General features: G+C 42.6%; 1 protein-coding gene across 2 annotated transcripts; it reads left to right on the top strand.

Moving 5' to 3' along the window:
- The first annotated feature begins 1,257 nt into the window (after nucleotides 1-1,257).
- MRPL23 (mitochondrial ribosomal protein L23) lies at nucleotides 1,258-12,363 on the top strand. Of its 2 annotated transcripts, XM_014252187.2 has the most exons (5): nucleotides 1,258-1,374; nucleotides 1,505-1,627; nucleotides 2,267-2,349; nucleotides 4,158-4,231; nucleotides 12,021-12,363. In XM_014252187.2, the coding sequence occupies exons 1-5, from the start codon at nucleotides 1,349-1,351 to the stop codon at nucleotides 12,183-12,185; spliced, it is 471 nt and encodes a 156-aa protein (XP_014107662.2). In that variant the 5' UTR covers nucleotides 1,258-1,348; the 3' UTR covers nucleotides 12,186-12,363. The 2 variants fall into 2 exon arrangements, with proteins under 2 accessions (XP_014107662.2, XP_014107663.1); XM_014252188.2 differs by lacking the exon at nucleotides 1,505-1,627 and having other exon boundaries at nucleotides 1,322-1,374.
- The last annotated feature ends 2,807 nt before the right edge of the window (nucleotides 12,364-15,170 follow it).

Here is a 15,170-nt window from a genome sequence, read left to right as displayed (position 1 = left end):
GTGAGTTACTTGGTTAATTCAACATAGATGTCAAAACACGAGAGGCTTACTAAATTCAAGGTGCAAGCTGTTCTGTAGGGCCTTTTGGCTTTGCCAACCCTTGAACTGCCCTGGTGGAGGGAAGTCCATCCAAGTCTCTCCCGTGTTTCCAAACTTCTGTTTCTGATGCCTGTGTGGAGAGGTTTAGACGTGAAGAGGCCTGAAAGATCATATAGTTCTAACTCCCCTGCCATGGGCAGGAGCACCTTCCACTAGACCAGGTTGCTCAGAGCCCCATCCAACCTGGCCTTGAACAGTATCAGGGATGGGGCATTCACTGCCTCTTTGAGCAACCCGTTCTAGTGCCTCACCACCCTCCCAGTAAAGAATTTCATCCCAACATCCAACCTAACCCTGCCCTCTCTCAGTTTAAAACAGTTGTCCCTTGTCCTGTCACCACACACCCTGGCAAAACGTCTGTCTTTCTTATAAGCCCCCTTACATACTGGAAGGTCACAATCAGGTCTGCACGGAGCCTTCCCTTTTCCTGGCTGCACATCCCCAGCTCTCTGCCTGTCCTCACAAAGGAGGTGTCTCAGCCCTTCCAGCATCTCTGTGGCCTCCTCTGGACCTGATGCTACAGCCCTGTTTCTGCTGTGCAGGGGTCTCACTGGCATGGAGGACAGGAGGAGAGTCGGGACAGGACCCCAGCAATGGCAAACAGCACTGCAGCATCCCACAGAGGCGAGATTTTCACATAATCACAGAACTGTTAGTGTTGGAAGGGACCTCTGCTTGTTCGGTCCATCCCCCCGCTAAGGCAGTGTCACCCAGAGCAGGTGACACAGGAATGTGTCCAGGTGGGTTTCAGTATCTCCAGGGAGTGAGATTCTACATTGTCCCTTGGCCAGCCTGTTCCAGTGCTCTGCCACTCTCAATGTAAAGATGTTCTTCCTCGTGTTGAGGTGGAACTTGTTGTGTTTCAGTGTAGGGCCATGGCTCCTTGTCCTGTCGCTGGGCAGCACTGACAAGAGTCTAGCACCATCCTCTTGGCACCCGCCCTTGAGATACCTGTACGCTGTAATGAGATTACCTCTGAGTCTGTGCTACTCTCCAGACTGAACAGGCCCAGCTCCCGCAGTCTCTCCTCTTAAGAGGGACGCTCCAGACCCGTCCTCATGTTTTGGACCTTCCGCGGGACCCTGTCAGGTAGCTCCGTGCCTTTCTTATGCCGAGGAGCCCCGGGCCGGGCCAGCACGCTCCTGGCCCTGTGCCCCGGTGCCGGCTGAGGCCGCGCCGAGCTCCTCCTCGCCAGCAGGGGGCGCCGCCGCCCCGCCGGAGCCGCTCTGGTAGCGCGCGGGGCTCGGCCATGGCGGCGGGCGCCAGGAGGGCCGTGTGAGCGGAGCGGAGCGGAGCGGGGCGGGCGGCGGTGGGGTGGGATGAGTGGGATGGGGGCCGCTGGGGCTCAGTCGGGGCAGTGGGGTGAGGAGGCGGCCGGTCAGTGAGCGGCGGCGTGTCCCCGCAGGTACCCGCTCTTCCAGAGGGGCGGCCCGCAGCTGCGGATCTTCCGCCCCAACTTCTTCATGGTGGCGGTGCGGCCCGGCCTGCCCCAGCCCGAGGACACCGTGCAGTTCCGCGTCTCCATGGAGTGAGTGCCGGCACGGCCGCCGCGCTTGTGGGCTCAGGGGTGGCAGGCCCGAGTGCCGCGGCCGGGAAGGGGTTTCTGCGTCAGGCAGACCTTGCAGAGGGCGGCGAGGGCACTGATTTAGGGACGAGCTTGGCGTGCCTCCTCTTCCCGAGTGTTAGTGAGGCTCAGCCTTCCCAGGGACAGGCTTGGGAAGAAGGACGTGTTTATTGAATTTGAACGAGAGTAAGCAAGGTGGTATCCTTTTTTGTCAGGATTCTTTCAGCCTGACCAGTTTGCTGGCACACATTAGAGCCTGTAACACTGTGTCAGGTTGTGGTAAGATCAGCAGCCCCTACTCAGAATAAAGAAAGGTGTCTCAGGTTGGGCAGTGAGAAAGCCTGCTGAACACAGAATATAGCTGGCATTTTGAACGATGAGGCTACAGAGGATAAAGTATTTGACGTTGTAACAGTTTATGGATTATAAATTGCTGTTGCAGTGTGTAGTCTAGGTTGAGTTTACACTTTCATGTTGTAAATCTGTCTTGGTTAAAACAAGAAGAAGACATATTTATTCTGCAGTATCAACCAGTCTCTAATTTATTTTGTTTAAATATCTACACTTTTCTTTCTTTCCCCAAAATGTTTTTTCAATGCCTAGAATGACAAAATTGGATATCAGGAATTACCTTGAAAGAATATACAATGTCCCAGTAGCTGCTGTGAGGACCAGGATACAGTATGGTAAGTGCAGCTGAGTAATGCAAAAGCATGAATAAAGCATCTCTGCGCAGCCAGAGTAGACTTTTACCTTTCAAAAGGCTGTTGGATTTCAGCAGACTTTGGTTCCAGGTGCTTAGCTGGTGATGTCTGTTAGCATTGTTGTTTATTCATCCCTTCAAATGAACATGCACCACTTCACATTTGCATACTGTGATTAAATGATGATGTAGGTTTCACTCTAAAAAGAAAAATCTGAATTTAAAAAGGCTAATCATCCTTAGAGTTATCTAGCTTGTGCTTTTGTAGTTGGTACTGTTTGTCCTTGAAGACCAGGGGGTATCTCCCTTCAGAAGGAACTGCTTCGTGTTTTTTAATACAAATAGTAATTAAGCTTAAATTCAGCTGTAGCCTTCATTTAAAAAATGAGCTGAGTTTGCATGCACACACAGGAGGTGTTATGGCATAAAAAAGGCAAAGTTTGTAGAGCAAATAAAAAGACTCTGTTAAACCAGTAGATAATGTCAGAAAAATATCTTCACAAACTTTCAGATTTTTATCACCTGTTGTTACCAGATTTCTGCTACAGACTTGATTGTTTCCAGTTGTGGTATTTCTCTCCTGTCCAACCTCTAGAAACAACAACCCAAATGCCCACCAAAAACCCCACAAAAAAACCTGACCCAATAGAAAAACAAAAGATATTCCTAGTTTAACTTATGCTGAACTCTGACATGGAGGTGGAGGGACTCATCTCTAACTGAAATAAGATAGATTTAGATAATGTCACTTCTACATATGAATGCTTCCTTCCCCAGACCTTTTCTGACTGCAGTTTGGATGTACAGGAATATTTTTCTTTTTTTGTCATGTTAATTTACATTTTTGATTACCAGGTAGTGTAATTATGGAGTGGAGAGAGAGTGACTTCTTGGTTAGGACATCTTTGATGGCTGGGTTTTTAGTTTTTCATGTAGTGACTCTATGAAAGGAATTGTCTGTTTATAATAGTAAGATTAAGGATGATTTTAAAAGGAATAAGAAAAAGGCCTGTAGTAGTGAAAAATGGAGGATAAAAGAAAAAGATTCAAAATAAAGTTGTAAAATTCTTAACTTACAGAGGAAGAAAAAACCCAGAAGTATCATCTATAGTATGCTTATCTGAAAACCAGAATTAAATTAAGTCATAAATACCAAGCACCCATATTTCCAAACAGCACTGAAAAATAGTCATGCTTGTCCTTACAACCACTTTGTCCCTCACTGCTAATTTTAGGTGGTTTATAGTCAGGGATAAAAGAGGGTTAGAATGCCTAATAATCCAAGAGCTTTAATGTCTGCCTAATATGAAGGGGTTAAATTGTACTTCCCACTTCAGTTGTGACCAGCATGGTTGGAGAAGGTTGAGGTGCATTAGTTTGTTTGGATGTGGAATACAATACCCTGGTATATAAACAGTAGATTCAGCTCATCAGCTGAATAGTAAAAATTGTCAATTTTAAGGTTGTTTAATGGTCATTTTTTCCTTGTCTTCCTGAAGCTGTGGATGTTGCTCTGACCCCTATTTTGGAGTCTTCTTGCTTCTTTGCAGACTTTGTGTGTGAAGGCACAATGGCAGCAGGCTGCTGATGCCTTGGTTCCCTGCTTGTAAATGAGGAGAGTAGTGTCTACCAGTTTCAGGACACTTTAATAATTGTGGTGCTGTGCTGGGAGTGAAGAAAGAGTATTCCTCTTAAATCAGAGATAGCCAAGTCCCTCCTTCAGCTTGGTCTTGCTTTGGAGAACTCAGAAGTCCTGGGAAGTAAAAGGCAGGATTCTCTTCATTTCTGCAGGTGCAAACAACAAGAGGAATCACAGGAATCAGAGGGTGAAGAAGCCAGATTACAAGGTTGCCTATGTACAGCTGGTGAGTTAACATGGATGCTTGTGAGGAAAGAGGGAGGCACTGTTAACCAGCCTAACTGTTAGCCAAGCTGAAAGTTACGGCCAGTGAGTTGGCCTAGTTGGCTGAATATTTCTTCCAATCCTCTAATAGTGACAGTTTCTTTAACACATTCCAGAATGTAAAGAGATTTAAATGACTTGGTCTAAAGATCAAATTCAAACAAATGGTTATTTTTAAAGTCCCGTGTTGGTTTGAGGTCCGTCTGTAGGTTGTGGGCTGATGTCATAGGGTGCTCCTTTGCCAGAGAGTTTCATGCTGACCCTGTACTCTGTGTGCTGGAAGGTTCACGACTTGTGTGGTTGATGGCTGAAATGTCCAGTAAGTGAAAGAATATATTGTGAGGGTAGGGAACTTCTTATTAAAGGTCTTTGAATTTCAGAGAAGACTAAGGCTTATTCCTTGGAGAGCCTTTAGTCACGTCTAAACAAGCATGCTTTGTGGCTGAACCAGGCTCTGAAACATACATTGGTTGCCCAGTGGAAAAGGAGCTTCATGTTCTTGTAAATTTCTTTCATAACAGGACCATATTATAGTTTAAACTTCTGTTGGGCTTACCTGTCTTTATGCAAAAAAGAAATGCAACCAGTTACAGAAAACCCCTTCACATTCCAAAATGACATTAAAGGGATGGTATTTATGGTTGTAAAACCATAAGCTCAAAATTGCAGTTGGCAACACAACGTCACTGTTACTCTGTCTTGAGACAAAGACTCAGTATTGGGAGAGCACTCTGTGATCTTAAAGACTGGCTAAGACTTCATATGGATTTGGGGTCAAACTTAGGAGGCACAAACAATGGAAAATCTGAATTTTAATATTTCAAAGTTTAAATGTGCTTAGAAGTTTTTTCCCCTTCTGGGAAGGGGAGAAGAAAGAAAAGTGAGGACAGAGTGATTTTCTAGACAGCCCTTATCTAATTAAAAGAATAGTATAGAGTGAAGTATTACTAAAAAGTAACAGAACTGTATTTAGATGAGGAGTAACTTTGATTTACTCTACTGATATAAAAGGCAACATCATCTCTCTGAGGATTTTACAGTACAATGGCTAAAACGCACATTCCTTTTCCAAGGAGTCTCTGCTTTGGTGAGCAAATTCTCCCTCCTGGATTGTTTCTGCTAGGTTTTTGTTTGCTGGAGAGCAGGACTGTACAATTAAGAAGCGAATGATTGGACTGATGATGTTGTATCTCACAAGTTGCTTTCTTTGAGTGTTGTACCTTTTATTAGGTAGTTGCAGGCACTTTCCATTGCCACAGCCTCCTGCTAGTGACTTCCTTGCTTTTAGAAACTTGTTTCCCAAGACTGAAGCAGTGTTTCTAGTGAACTGCGGTCAGTTCTCAAACTTTATTTCACTGTAATGCAGTCTTGTGTTCTGTGTCTGCTGAGGTGAAAAGGAGGTAGTCAGCAACCCGTGCATACTCGGGGGGGAAGGCATGGGAAGCAGAATGCTGCTGCTCTGTTGGAGCAAGATTCTTAAGACAGTACCTTTGTGCATTTATTTCACATTCAGCCTCTCAACGTAGAATAGTTGCCATAACCTTAAGGGTTGGTCAGCCCAGGTGTGGGGATTTACCTAAACTAGCTTGGTATTGGAGGCAGATGCACAGCAGTAGTCTGGTTGTTCCTTCAGCCTCCCACTTTGTCTTCTGGGCAGTGCATGGGGCCCTGTTGCCCTGTGGCTCATGTCTCTTGGTACATGGGTCAGCAAGAGTCCCTTATTGCCTTACACTGCAGTTACCATACTAAGTTCTTAAGGAATGCCATGTTTTCCATCTCTTCCATGAACAGGGTCAGGGGACCACTTTTTTGGTGGTGTTTTTCATGTCAAGGGAGGGAATCCTGACTGTTTGCTAAACTCTCGCCAGTGAAGTTTGGTCTCTGTGTTTTTTCCTCACCTCATTCCTGGTCTCTATTTTTTTCCTATTGTTGTGGTCTGTTAATTCCATAAATATTTAGGTTTCTTTATTCTGCCCCCTTTCTCTTTTTACTTTTGTTTGTTGCTTTTCATCACTAGCTCTGATGTCTCAGACAATGAGCTCCCAGCTCTGTGTTCACACCAGCTTGAAACAGTGGGTGAAACCAGAAACCCAGTGTCATTTCTGAATCTAAAGGGTTTGCCTTCGTTCTCATTCATGGTGTGATCAGGCTATTACAGGCCCCATGCAGTCCATTGTTAATATCTGCCTAATTTAGGAAAGTCTTTGGTAACCACTGTAAAATCCTTATTTTCATGAGAATTAGTTTGCATCTGCCGTGAGTCAGAGTAGCCGGGCTTTCCCACCATTTTTACCAGCTGTGTTTTCTCTCATTAATCCAATTTCAAGTTAAAACTGCTTATGACTGGAAAAATACGATGTGTTTTTGGAAGGTCTTGGGTTGATCTTTCTGTTGCCCACTAGGTGGAAGTATTGCTCTTTCCACTGTCACTTCGCAGTTGTGGTGCAGTTTACTTGAATGAAATTGAGTTTATTCTCATGAGCAGTTATGTTTCCCTGCTTCATAAAGCATCACCTTATGTGTCCCAGTGCAACACACACATCCATTGACTTACTGCAAGTGTCTCAAAGGTGGAAGGTGTATGAAGTCATAGTCAACATGCCCTTAGGTGTCAGACTAGTGCCCCAGCTGTTTCACATGTAAGAATTGTTGTCCTTTCTTTTCCAAATACTATTTCTTGGAGACTCAGAGCTGTTTACTTTATTCTCAGGCAGTAACTGGACAAATACATGATCTGTCCAAGCATAATATTTTCACACTAAAAAAATACCTCAAATCATAGAAGGCTGTGGATCAACAATATCTTGCCATTCCAGAGCCTGCTTGCCTTTTTTCCCCTTTTGGAATGTGGTGAGAAAGGTTTAAGTTGGAGACTTATGGCCCTATGTATCAAATGCTACTTTTCTACACTGTTCTATTTTTTTTAAATTAAACCCAAGTTTTATATCTTTGCAAACTAGATAAAATAAATGTAATACAGCAGCTTTTCTCCTTACTCCAATACAGCTATAATTATTATAATGAAAAGAAAAAAAGAAGAAAAGCCAGTGGGAAACTTTGCGGTTGCATTAACATCAGGGAAATTAAAAAAAAACAACATCTCCTCCTTCTCCTCCTTCAGTGTTCTCACTGGTTTAGCTTAACAGGTGTTAGTACCTGTGGGAGCACAACTGTAGACAAGTCTCTGGAATCCAGACCTATTTTTAATTAAACCTGTTTTGAGAAATCTAGTGGAGATGGCTGTAAAAAGGAGTCTGACCTTGTCAGTGTTAGGACTAACACCTATTTAGCTGCTTGAATGATGGCACCGGTGGGAACATTTTGCAAATGCTTTCTCCTCAACCCCCATTTAGGGTGTCCTGTATATTCACAGTAATTAACCTATTTGCACATTAGATGTGACAGCAGTTTTATTTTGAATTCAGAGGAAACATGGATGATCCATATGCAGTGTTGTTCCTGAGTGGATTTTTGAAGTTGCTTTCTGTGCTGTTTTGCCATATGTTTTAGCATCAAATGTTACCACTGCAGTAGTAGAATTGTTCAAATGCACTGGATTATTAAACTTAGCTGCATTTGCTGCTACTGCTGGACTGAATCCCGTGCTTTTGGGAGTCCAACATTTTTGTAGTTAATGATACGATAAACATCACTTTTCTGTTAATTCTGAAGGACAGTAGTAAGTGCTTCAATTATCCAAATAACCAGAAGATCTCACAGTTGTTTACATGATCAGTGTTTGCTGCATCATTGCTGCACAGTAATATCTGCAGATACTCCATTTCAAAACTTTTCAGGGGACTCAAAGGTCAGAGAAGTGTGAGTTTGTGCTGGATAATCCTTCCAGCAGTTTTCTGACGTGAAGCTCAGCAGTGGAAAGGCCAGCACTTGACTTCATAGGCCTAATTATGGTCACTTAACCTCTCATTAAAATGAATGGAGGCAATTTGTACCACTCCTGTGATAACTCTTTAAACAGACTCCAAGAACAACATGTGTTTTCACCCTTTCTTTGGACAAAGGCTTGAAATCTAAAGGGAAAATAAATGTTTGATGCTTAGGTCACTTTTTAACATGAATGATGTTAAAGCATTTAACAAAAGAATCCTCATAAGGCCTTGTATACAATTCACTTTTACTTTCGGGTAATGTTGAGTTGAAGATTAGAGTTGTGCAAGTGTAGAAGTTTAATGGGTCCCATTTCTGTTTTCTGAACACTGGACCACACATCTCATTTGTGAATAACCTTAGTGGGGAAAAAGGAAAGTGTCTAGGAAGACGCCAAACTGAGAACAACAATGTGTAAAATCATCATGTTGCTTTTACTATTTTAGGTGTTCGATGCCACCTCTCTGACTTGCTTTGTTTGGGGCTTTTTGTTCATTTTTTTATTAGTATTGTAAGGCTTAGCTTGAGAGTGAGGTGAACACATGGTGGTAGAGCTTACCCTGACAAATTCCATAGTATCAGGGGATCACTTCACATTGGTGAAAAAGATCTTCTGCTGTCAGTGTACCATCCAGTTCTATGACAGACTGCATTATCCAAGCAAAATTACTTTTTTTCCAGTGTCTGTCTTTTTTACAGGACTTTCTTTTAGCACAGCTGTGTTGAGTAGAAAGGTGGTGTTATCTTCTCCCCCTTTCTCTGTGCTTCTAACTAAAGTAATTATGCTGGCAGATGTTCTAAAGCAGAAGCAGGTTCTAGCCTTTATAGAGGTTACTTCAGCTTATGAGAATTTCCATAACTCAGCAATTAAAGGGATAAATATCTTGCAAAAGGTAAAACTGTGAACAAAAGCAAGGTTTTCAAGTAAGCCTGAAACTTCCTTTCCGGTTGAATATGCCAGCACTTCATGTTCTAGCAGTTTGTAAACCAGATAAACCCTGATGAACTTGGTAAACATTGTTTGCTTTATTCCAGTAAGGATTTCGTTCTGAGGATGCATTTATCATATGTTTGTCAGATGGTTGCTGTATAGAAGGAAAAACTTCTGCAAAGAAAAAGTTTAAGAAAAAGCAGCACTGTGTAAAGGGGTGACAATCCTTCTGTTCCTTTGGTAGGCTTTTTTTTAAGGAGGTGGCATATGAGCTTGAACCTCAGTAGCCTCTGGCATTATGTGGAAGATGCACTGAGTGTAAATAAGCCTGGACAGACTCACAATCCTTTATGTAAGTTGATGCTTTTTGGTATTTTTGAAATTTTGAAATACCCAAGACACAGGCTTCTTCTGAAAACTAGCTACTGAGCATGCACAACAGCTATTTTTCATACGGCTTTCATCACTCCAGAGCCTTAACAGTGCAGTATTACTGCAGAGTATTGTTACTTAAGATTTATCAACCTTCAGTTCTCAGGGTGTAATGTCTTGGCTGTTTCAAATCGTGTTTGGCTGCCAGCCAAAATCAGAATTTCTTCACAAAACAAGAGCTGTAAAGAGCCAACTTGTCTGTGCTGATTTTGATTTATTAAAAGACTTCAGATACAGATTGACATTTTCAGCTCAATATTTGACTTCCACCAGCCTTGAAATGGGAACTGTGAGCACTTTGATAAACAGCTTAAAGGTTTGTCTGGTTTTGCTACAGCCTCTTTGTGTATCTTTTTTGTTTTCTTCCCTCTTTTTAAAATAATAACTGTTTTGCAATGCTTAGTGAATTACCGTGGATGTTGTTAGTATGCTTTCCTTCATTCTCCAATAAGGAAAATGCATTGGTCCTGGAAGCATACCAGAAGGAAAGTGCTGCATAACAAGAGCAGTCCCTTACTACACTGTTACCAATATAAATAGTTCTCAGATTTTCAGTGGAGGTGGTGTGCCTACCATGTTAGCCTGAGTTGTTTTCTGACTTGTTTAACTAAAATGGCTTCCTCTCCAGGGCAGTCAGGTCTTTAGTATGGGCCCTGTCTGTTCTGTAGGTACCGCAGGGCTGAGTGACCTGCCCACAGCGCAGTTAAAACACAGCAGTTTTTTGTGTTAGCAGATTTCTCTCCAAATGCTTCAGTGTGCTAAAATCCTGAGCAGTGCTTGGCCTCAAGGGTGCTTGTTGCTGATCCTGCTATAGGAAGGGGATCAGTAGGCTGCAGCTTTGGGCTTGCTCAAGGACCCTGGTAAGGCCAGTTTCTGTGCCATGAAATGGGACTGTGCTATAGCTGTCAAAGGACAGCTATTATGAGCATACCTGTTGCTAATTTAAAGGTACAAAAGAGCTGAAACCCCAGAGTGTACGCCAATGGAAAGGAAAACCTTGATATGTTCCAGTTGAGCTTATCCAGGCTAGAATCAAGGAAAAAGCAATGTACACAGCAGCTCCCTTGTTGTTTTTGTAGTATGGTCAGACTCTTAGGAAACCCCCAAGAAGTATGCGCTACAAAAACAACGGGAGCACTGCTGGGTAGAGTTGGTATTTTGTAGATTCCTGTCTGGATAATCTCATCTGGGATAAGTCATGCTTTTTTCTCTCCAAAGCATATGAGGTTTAGATTTTTTTCACACCTGTCATTTGCCAGGTTGAGTGTGTATGATTAAATTAAACATAGTAGACATTCAGCTGGGTCAGGGACGTGGTGATGCTTCTGTTGGTTTTATTTATGTCTTATTTCTGATCCCAAAATACAGAGTAGGTATGCTGGGGAAGGCTCCTTTCATATCCTTTGTGGAACTATTTCATAACTGAGCCTCTTGTTTGGTTATATTTACTGCATAAATTAAAGGACTGGCTGATCTGAAAAAAAGCCAAACCCACCTGTTTCCATCTGAAACAGTTACATGCTTTTCTTGAGATTTCTATATGCAAAATGCTGCCAAAGAAGTTAATGTATGGTAATGTTTGTAAGTGTTTTGGAGAATCATTTTAGGGTTATGGGTGACCAGTTGCAAGTTTTATTATGCAAGATCCCATACAGAATGGAAGGGCTGATGTTGTTGAGTTTAATGAAGTTGTGCCTAGAGCAAACACCACTAAAAATAAGTAGGTAATATTAATAATAGTATATTTCCACAAAAGAATGTTTTCCTGCTGTTAGATAAAAACCAGAGACCAAGCAAATGTTTCTTTTCCAAGTGGGAGACATAGATCTGATGATGATGTTTCACTAAAATGACTTATCTGCTAGGCAGAATGACTGATGCAGATGTAATCACTTTAATCTCATTAGTGATATATTAGACAGATTGTTCCCACTGTAATTGTTTTACACCATAGTCTTTATGTCTGTTGATAAGAGACCTCTGATATCTGTTATTCTGTATTCCCACATTGCACCCTACAATAACAGCTGCTAGCACTGCTCTCTCTTACCCTTAGCTGAGATCTAAACAACTACAACCACTACTCATATCCTGAGTGTTAACATAATGAATGCCTGCTCCTCTGTGTATTTCCCTGGTGGTGTTACTTTAATAAAATCACTTATTTTGCTCATCTTGTTTTTACTGTATGACTCACACAACATTTCTTAACTAATTCAAAGTCTTTGAAGAGGTGTCCATCTCCTGATCATTCATCTGTTAAAAAAAAAAAGAAAAAAAGTCAGTATCTTCAGTAGCACACAGAGGAGGAGAGGCTTAAAGTTAGCTTTTGAGGAGAAGGGATGTACATGTATCTTGGGGACATGGGTGGAAAGAGATTTTGGGATGTCACGAGGTACCATTCTGCACTAGCTGAAAATTCAGGGTGGTCTTCCACCCAAAGATCATAGCTACTGCAGAAAGGCTGGAATGTCTCTCTGACGATTTGTTTTCTCTTTAGGGCCAAGGACAAACCTTTCAGTTTCCCAACCTATTTCCAGAGAAAGAACAAGACGCAGAAACTCGCTCTTTTGATGACTTCAGGGATAAATATATGGAGAAAGAGAAGCAGAAGCAGGAAGGTGACCCCAGACGAGGTGGAGTCCCTGATTGGTTTGGACTTTGATGCAACAAGCCAGCTGCCTTCCTTTAGGCTCAGAGGGATTTTGATTAGCGCAACGTGCACTCTTCTCGTAATGATCGAATGTTTATTCTTGAGCAGCCCTTGCTAATGTGTCTTTTTTCTGGCTGTTTGTGCATGACTACAGCAAAATGGGCCTGAGGAAATAAAAAGGTGAAATAAATCTGACTGCACCAGGTCTTTTCTGTGAACATGTGGACTATTTCTAAAATGTGGAATTCCTTGTTGTCATTTCTGACTATGAGAGTGTCATTGTGCTTATCTTTTTTGTGATACTGGATGGTTTTGAGTAGAAATAGGGTATTTAATTTCCTAGGATACATACAGTTTGTATTGACTAGAATGTGTAAAAGTCAAGATAGGTTAGCCAAAGGTGGACACGAAAGTGTAGAGAATTGGACTATAGCCTCAGGATGTAGGGTTCACTTATTGTCACTTGCTGTGTTCTCCTGTCCTGTTGCCTTCCTTGCAGTGACCCCTCCTTTCCTGGAGAAATGCATGTGATCTTATTGTACTCTTGTAACAGCTGTGTGGCATTTTGGGGACAGGGTTTATGGGACAGGTTTGTGACTGGGCATGTATGTGTTTGATCCTGTTAAACATCACGGAGCAGACAAAGGTAGTGCACATCTCTGCTTGCTGTTATGCAGTGCAGGTAGCTGTCCTCTGTGAGCAGCCTGCCTTAGAAATGTTTACTGGCATGGTTGTGTTGGTATTCCTTCCCTTCCCCACAGCTACCTTGCAGTGCTGGCAAGTGTCCTGTGTGGACACAGTTGTATTGGCATATAAATGCTTCTGCCAGTGTAGCCTGTTTTGTGCTGAGGACTAATAAAAAGACTATTTTTACTTTTTCTGGTGTAACTCCCTCAACTTCCAAGTTACTGATGCCAGGGTAGTGGTAGAACTTTTCTAGGCCTGCTGGGCTGCCACGTTCAGTGTTTTCATTTCTTGGCTCTGTGGCTGTTTCTCCTCGCTCTGATGAGGATATTTCCTCTTTTCCTTTGTCAAGAAATATGCTCTGCTGTTGTGTCAGAAATAGTGGGGGAAAAGGAGGGCTAGGAAGGAATTCACAGATAGAGACGGGTGTTTCTGCAGGCTGTTGCACAGCACATGCAGGGTTAAATGTATAGCTAATGTTTCCCTGGCTTTTGAATTCTGCACTTGGAGCAATTGGCAGGGTAGTGAATGAGCCCATGTCTTCAGTGCTTCTACCCGGGTGCTCTCCTTTATTGTTCTCTGTCTGAACTTCTTGTTTGGACAGCTAGCAAGATGTTTACAAGGAAACAGCTGTTCTCCAGAGAATCAATCCAAGCAGGATTTTACGCACCCCCTTCTGTTCATTAGTCACCTCTTTCTCCCTGCTACTTTCCTTGTGCATGACAGTCCACCTCCTTCTGTGTTTTGTTGCTTACACCCCCCTTCTTGTCCAGTTTCCATGGGGGATCGTGTATGATCTAAGTTAGCTGGTACTTAAACAGAGAGATGCTCTTGGAGAGGAGGGAGATAAGGGAGGATTTGCTACTCCCAGCCTGCCAGAAGAATTACAATAGTAGATGTGGAAAAATACTGACTTCACTGAAAACAGTTCATATGTTTGGCATATCTGCAAAGGCAACATTTCCAGAGTTTTGTAGTGACATGTGAAACTCCAGGTTAAATCAGGAGCTGGCCTGCAGATTTAAAGTAGGGTGACTGAATTTGTCTGGGTACAAGGGTCTCTCTGCTGTACAGAGCCTCCTCCTTCCCCCTCCTTTCTTTAATACATTTTTTAAAGGAGCTGTTTTTCAAACTCACAGTATGGAGATGACCTATATTGCAACTTGGGCTATGTTCCTTCATTATAATATTATGGAATTTGCTATTTTCTCTTCACTGTCCTTTGTGGTTATCTCCAATGTGTGTAACTTGATCTTTTTCACCAAGGTGAAGATAGAAAGGGCTCATCTAGTGTTGCCATATGTCTTCCTAACTGGTTGGTCAGCCTTGAGCAAGCAAACAGTACGTTAGTTCTCGATACATGGGGCTGCATTAGGTGTAACAGCAAAGATAGATTTAACCATCACCCTCTGCCTTCTCTGTTAATGGTCAGGAGTTGTTGGAGTTGCTGTCTTCTGTACTGGCATGGAGAACCCAAGATCAGTGAAATTTATTTGCCATCCCAAATGTGCTCTAGGCTCAGTGAATATCAAAAGCCACTGTGCAGGTCTACCGTGCTTTGCTACTCTGTGATTTCTCCATGGGCAATTAATTTCTAGCTCATGTTCAATGCAGGTTTCTATCTAGAGTGGCACAAAAGGGAAGAAACAGATGCAAATGTGCCCATATCTGTATGAAATTGCTGTAACCAAATTCTGGCAGATACTCAAGCTACATAAGAGAGCAATCATGTAATCCTATAGAAAGGTTTGAGTTGGAAGGGACCTAAAAGATCACCTAGTCCCAAGGCACCGTTACTTGGCAGGTACTCATTCCTCGATGTTACTAGCTACCTCTAAAACAGTATTCCTGTGAAATTAAAGGAAGATTAAAAAAAAGGGAATAACATTATTTTGCTTCAATGCTCTCCTTTACTATGGAAGTGAGATTAAAAAAATCTTGAGTCTTTCCCAGTCCCTTGTTGAACAGTGTTTCTGAAGAAGTGCTAGTGATTAATGATCTGGTGCTTCAGTGCTTCACAAATCCCTTCCCCCAAGCTGTATAGGTGGGCTAAAAGATAAGAGATGATACTTAAATTCAAAGGCACAGATTGTATTAGATGTACCAGAGAGAAGTGCAGCAAACAAGTCCTGAAACTAGGACAGGGACTCAGGGTTTTTCCTGAGTTTTGTTCAATGTACTGTGCTTCTTCCAGCACATCCTGATGTTTGTTTTGGGTGATGGAGATGGCCAGAAGCTCCTTGAAGTCATATCTAGCCCTGCTGTCAGAGGTGTTGAGCTGTCCTTGGCTATGTCAGCAGACATACCTGTGGG

This window comes from Pseudopodoces humilis, chromosome 7 (assembly GCF_049639895.1).
Source record: "Pseudopodoces humilis isolate 2021_Gansu_Grassland_sample_001 chromosome 7, ASM4963989v1, whole genome shotgun sequence".
Taxonomy (NCBI): domain Eukaryota; kingdom Metazoa; phylum Chordata; class Aves; order Passeriformes; family Paridae; genus Pseudopodoces; species Pseudopodoces humilis.
This window is presented reverse-complemented; position numbering and strand designations above follow the sequence as displayed.

Excerpts from the sequence above, each read along its gene's own strand:
- MRPL23 (XM_014252187.2), top strand. The coding sequence starts at position 1,349 with ATGGCGGCGGGCGCCAGGAGGGCCGT. Across the intron at positions 1,628-2,266 it reads CAGTTCCGCGTCTCCATGGA|AATGACAAAATTGGATATCA; the intron begins GTGAGTGCCGGC and ends TTCAATGCCTAG. Across the intron at positions 2,350-4,157 it reads GAGGACCAGGATACAGTATG|GTGCAAACAACAAGAGGAAT; the intron begins GTAAGTGCAGCT and ends TCATTTCTGCAG.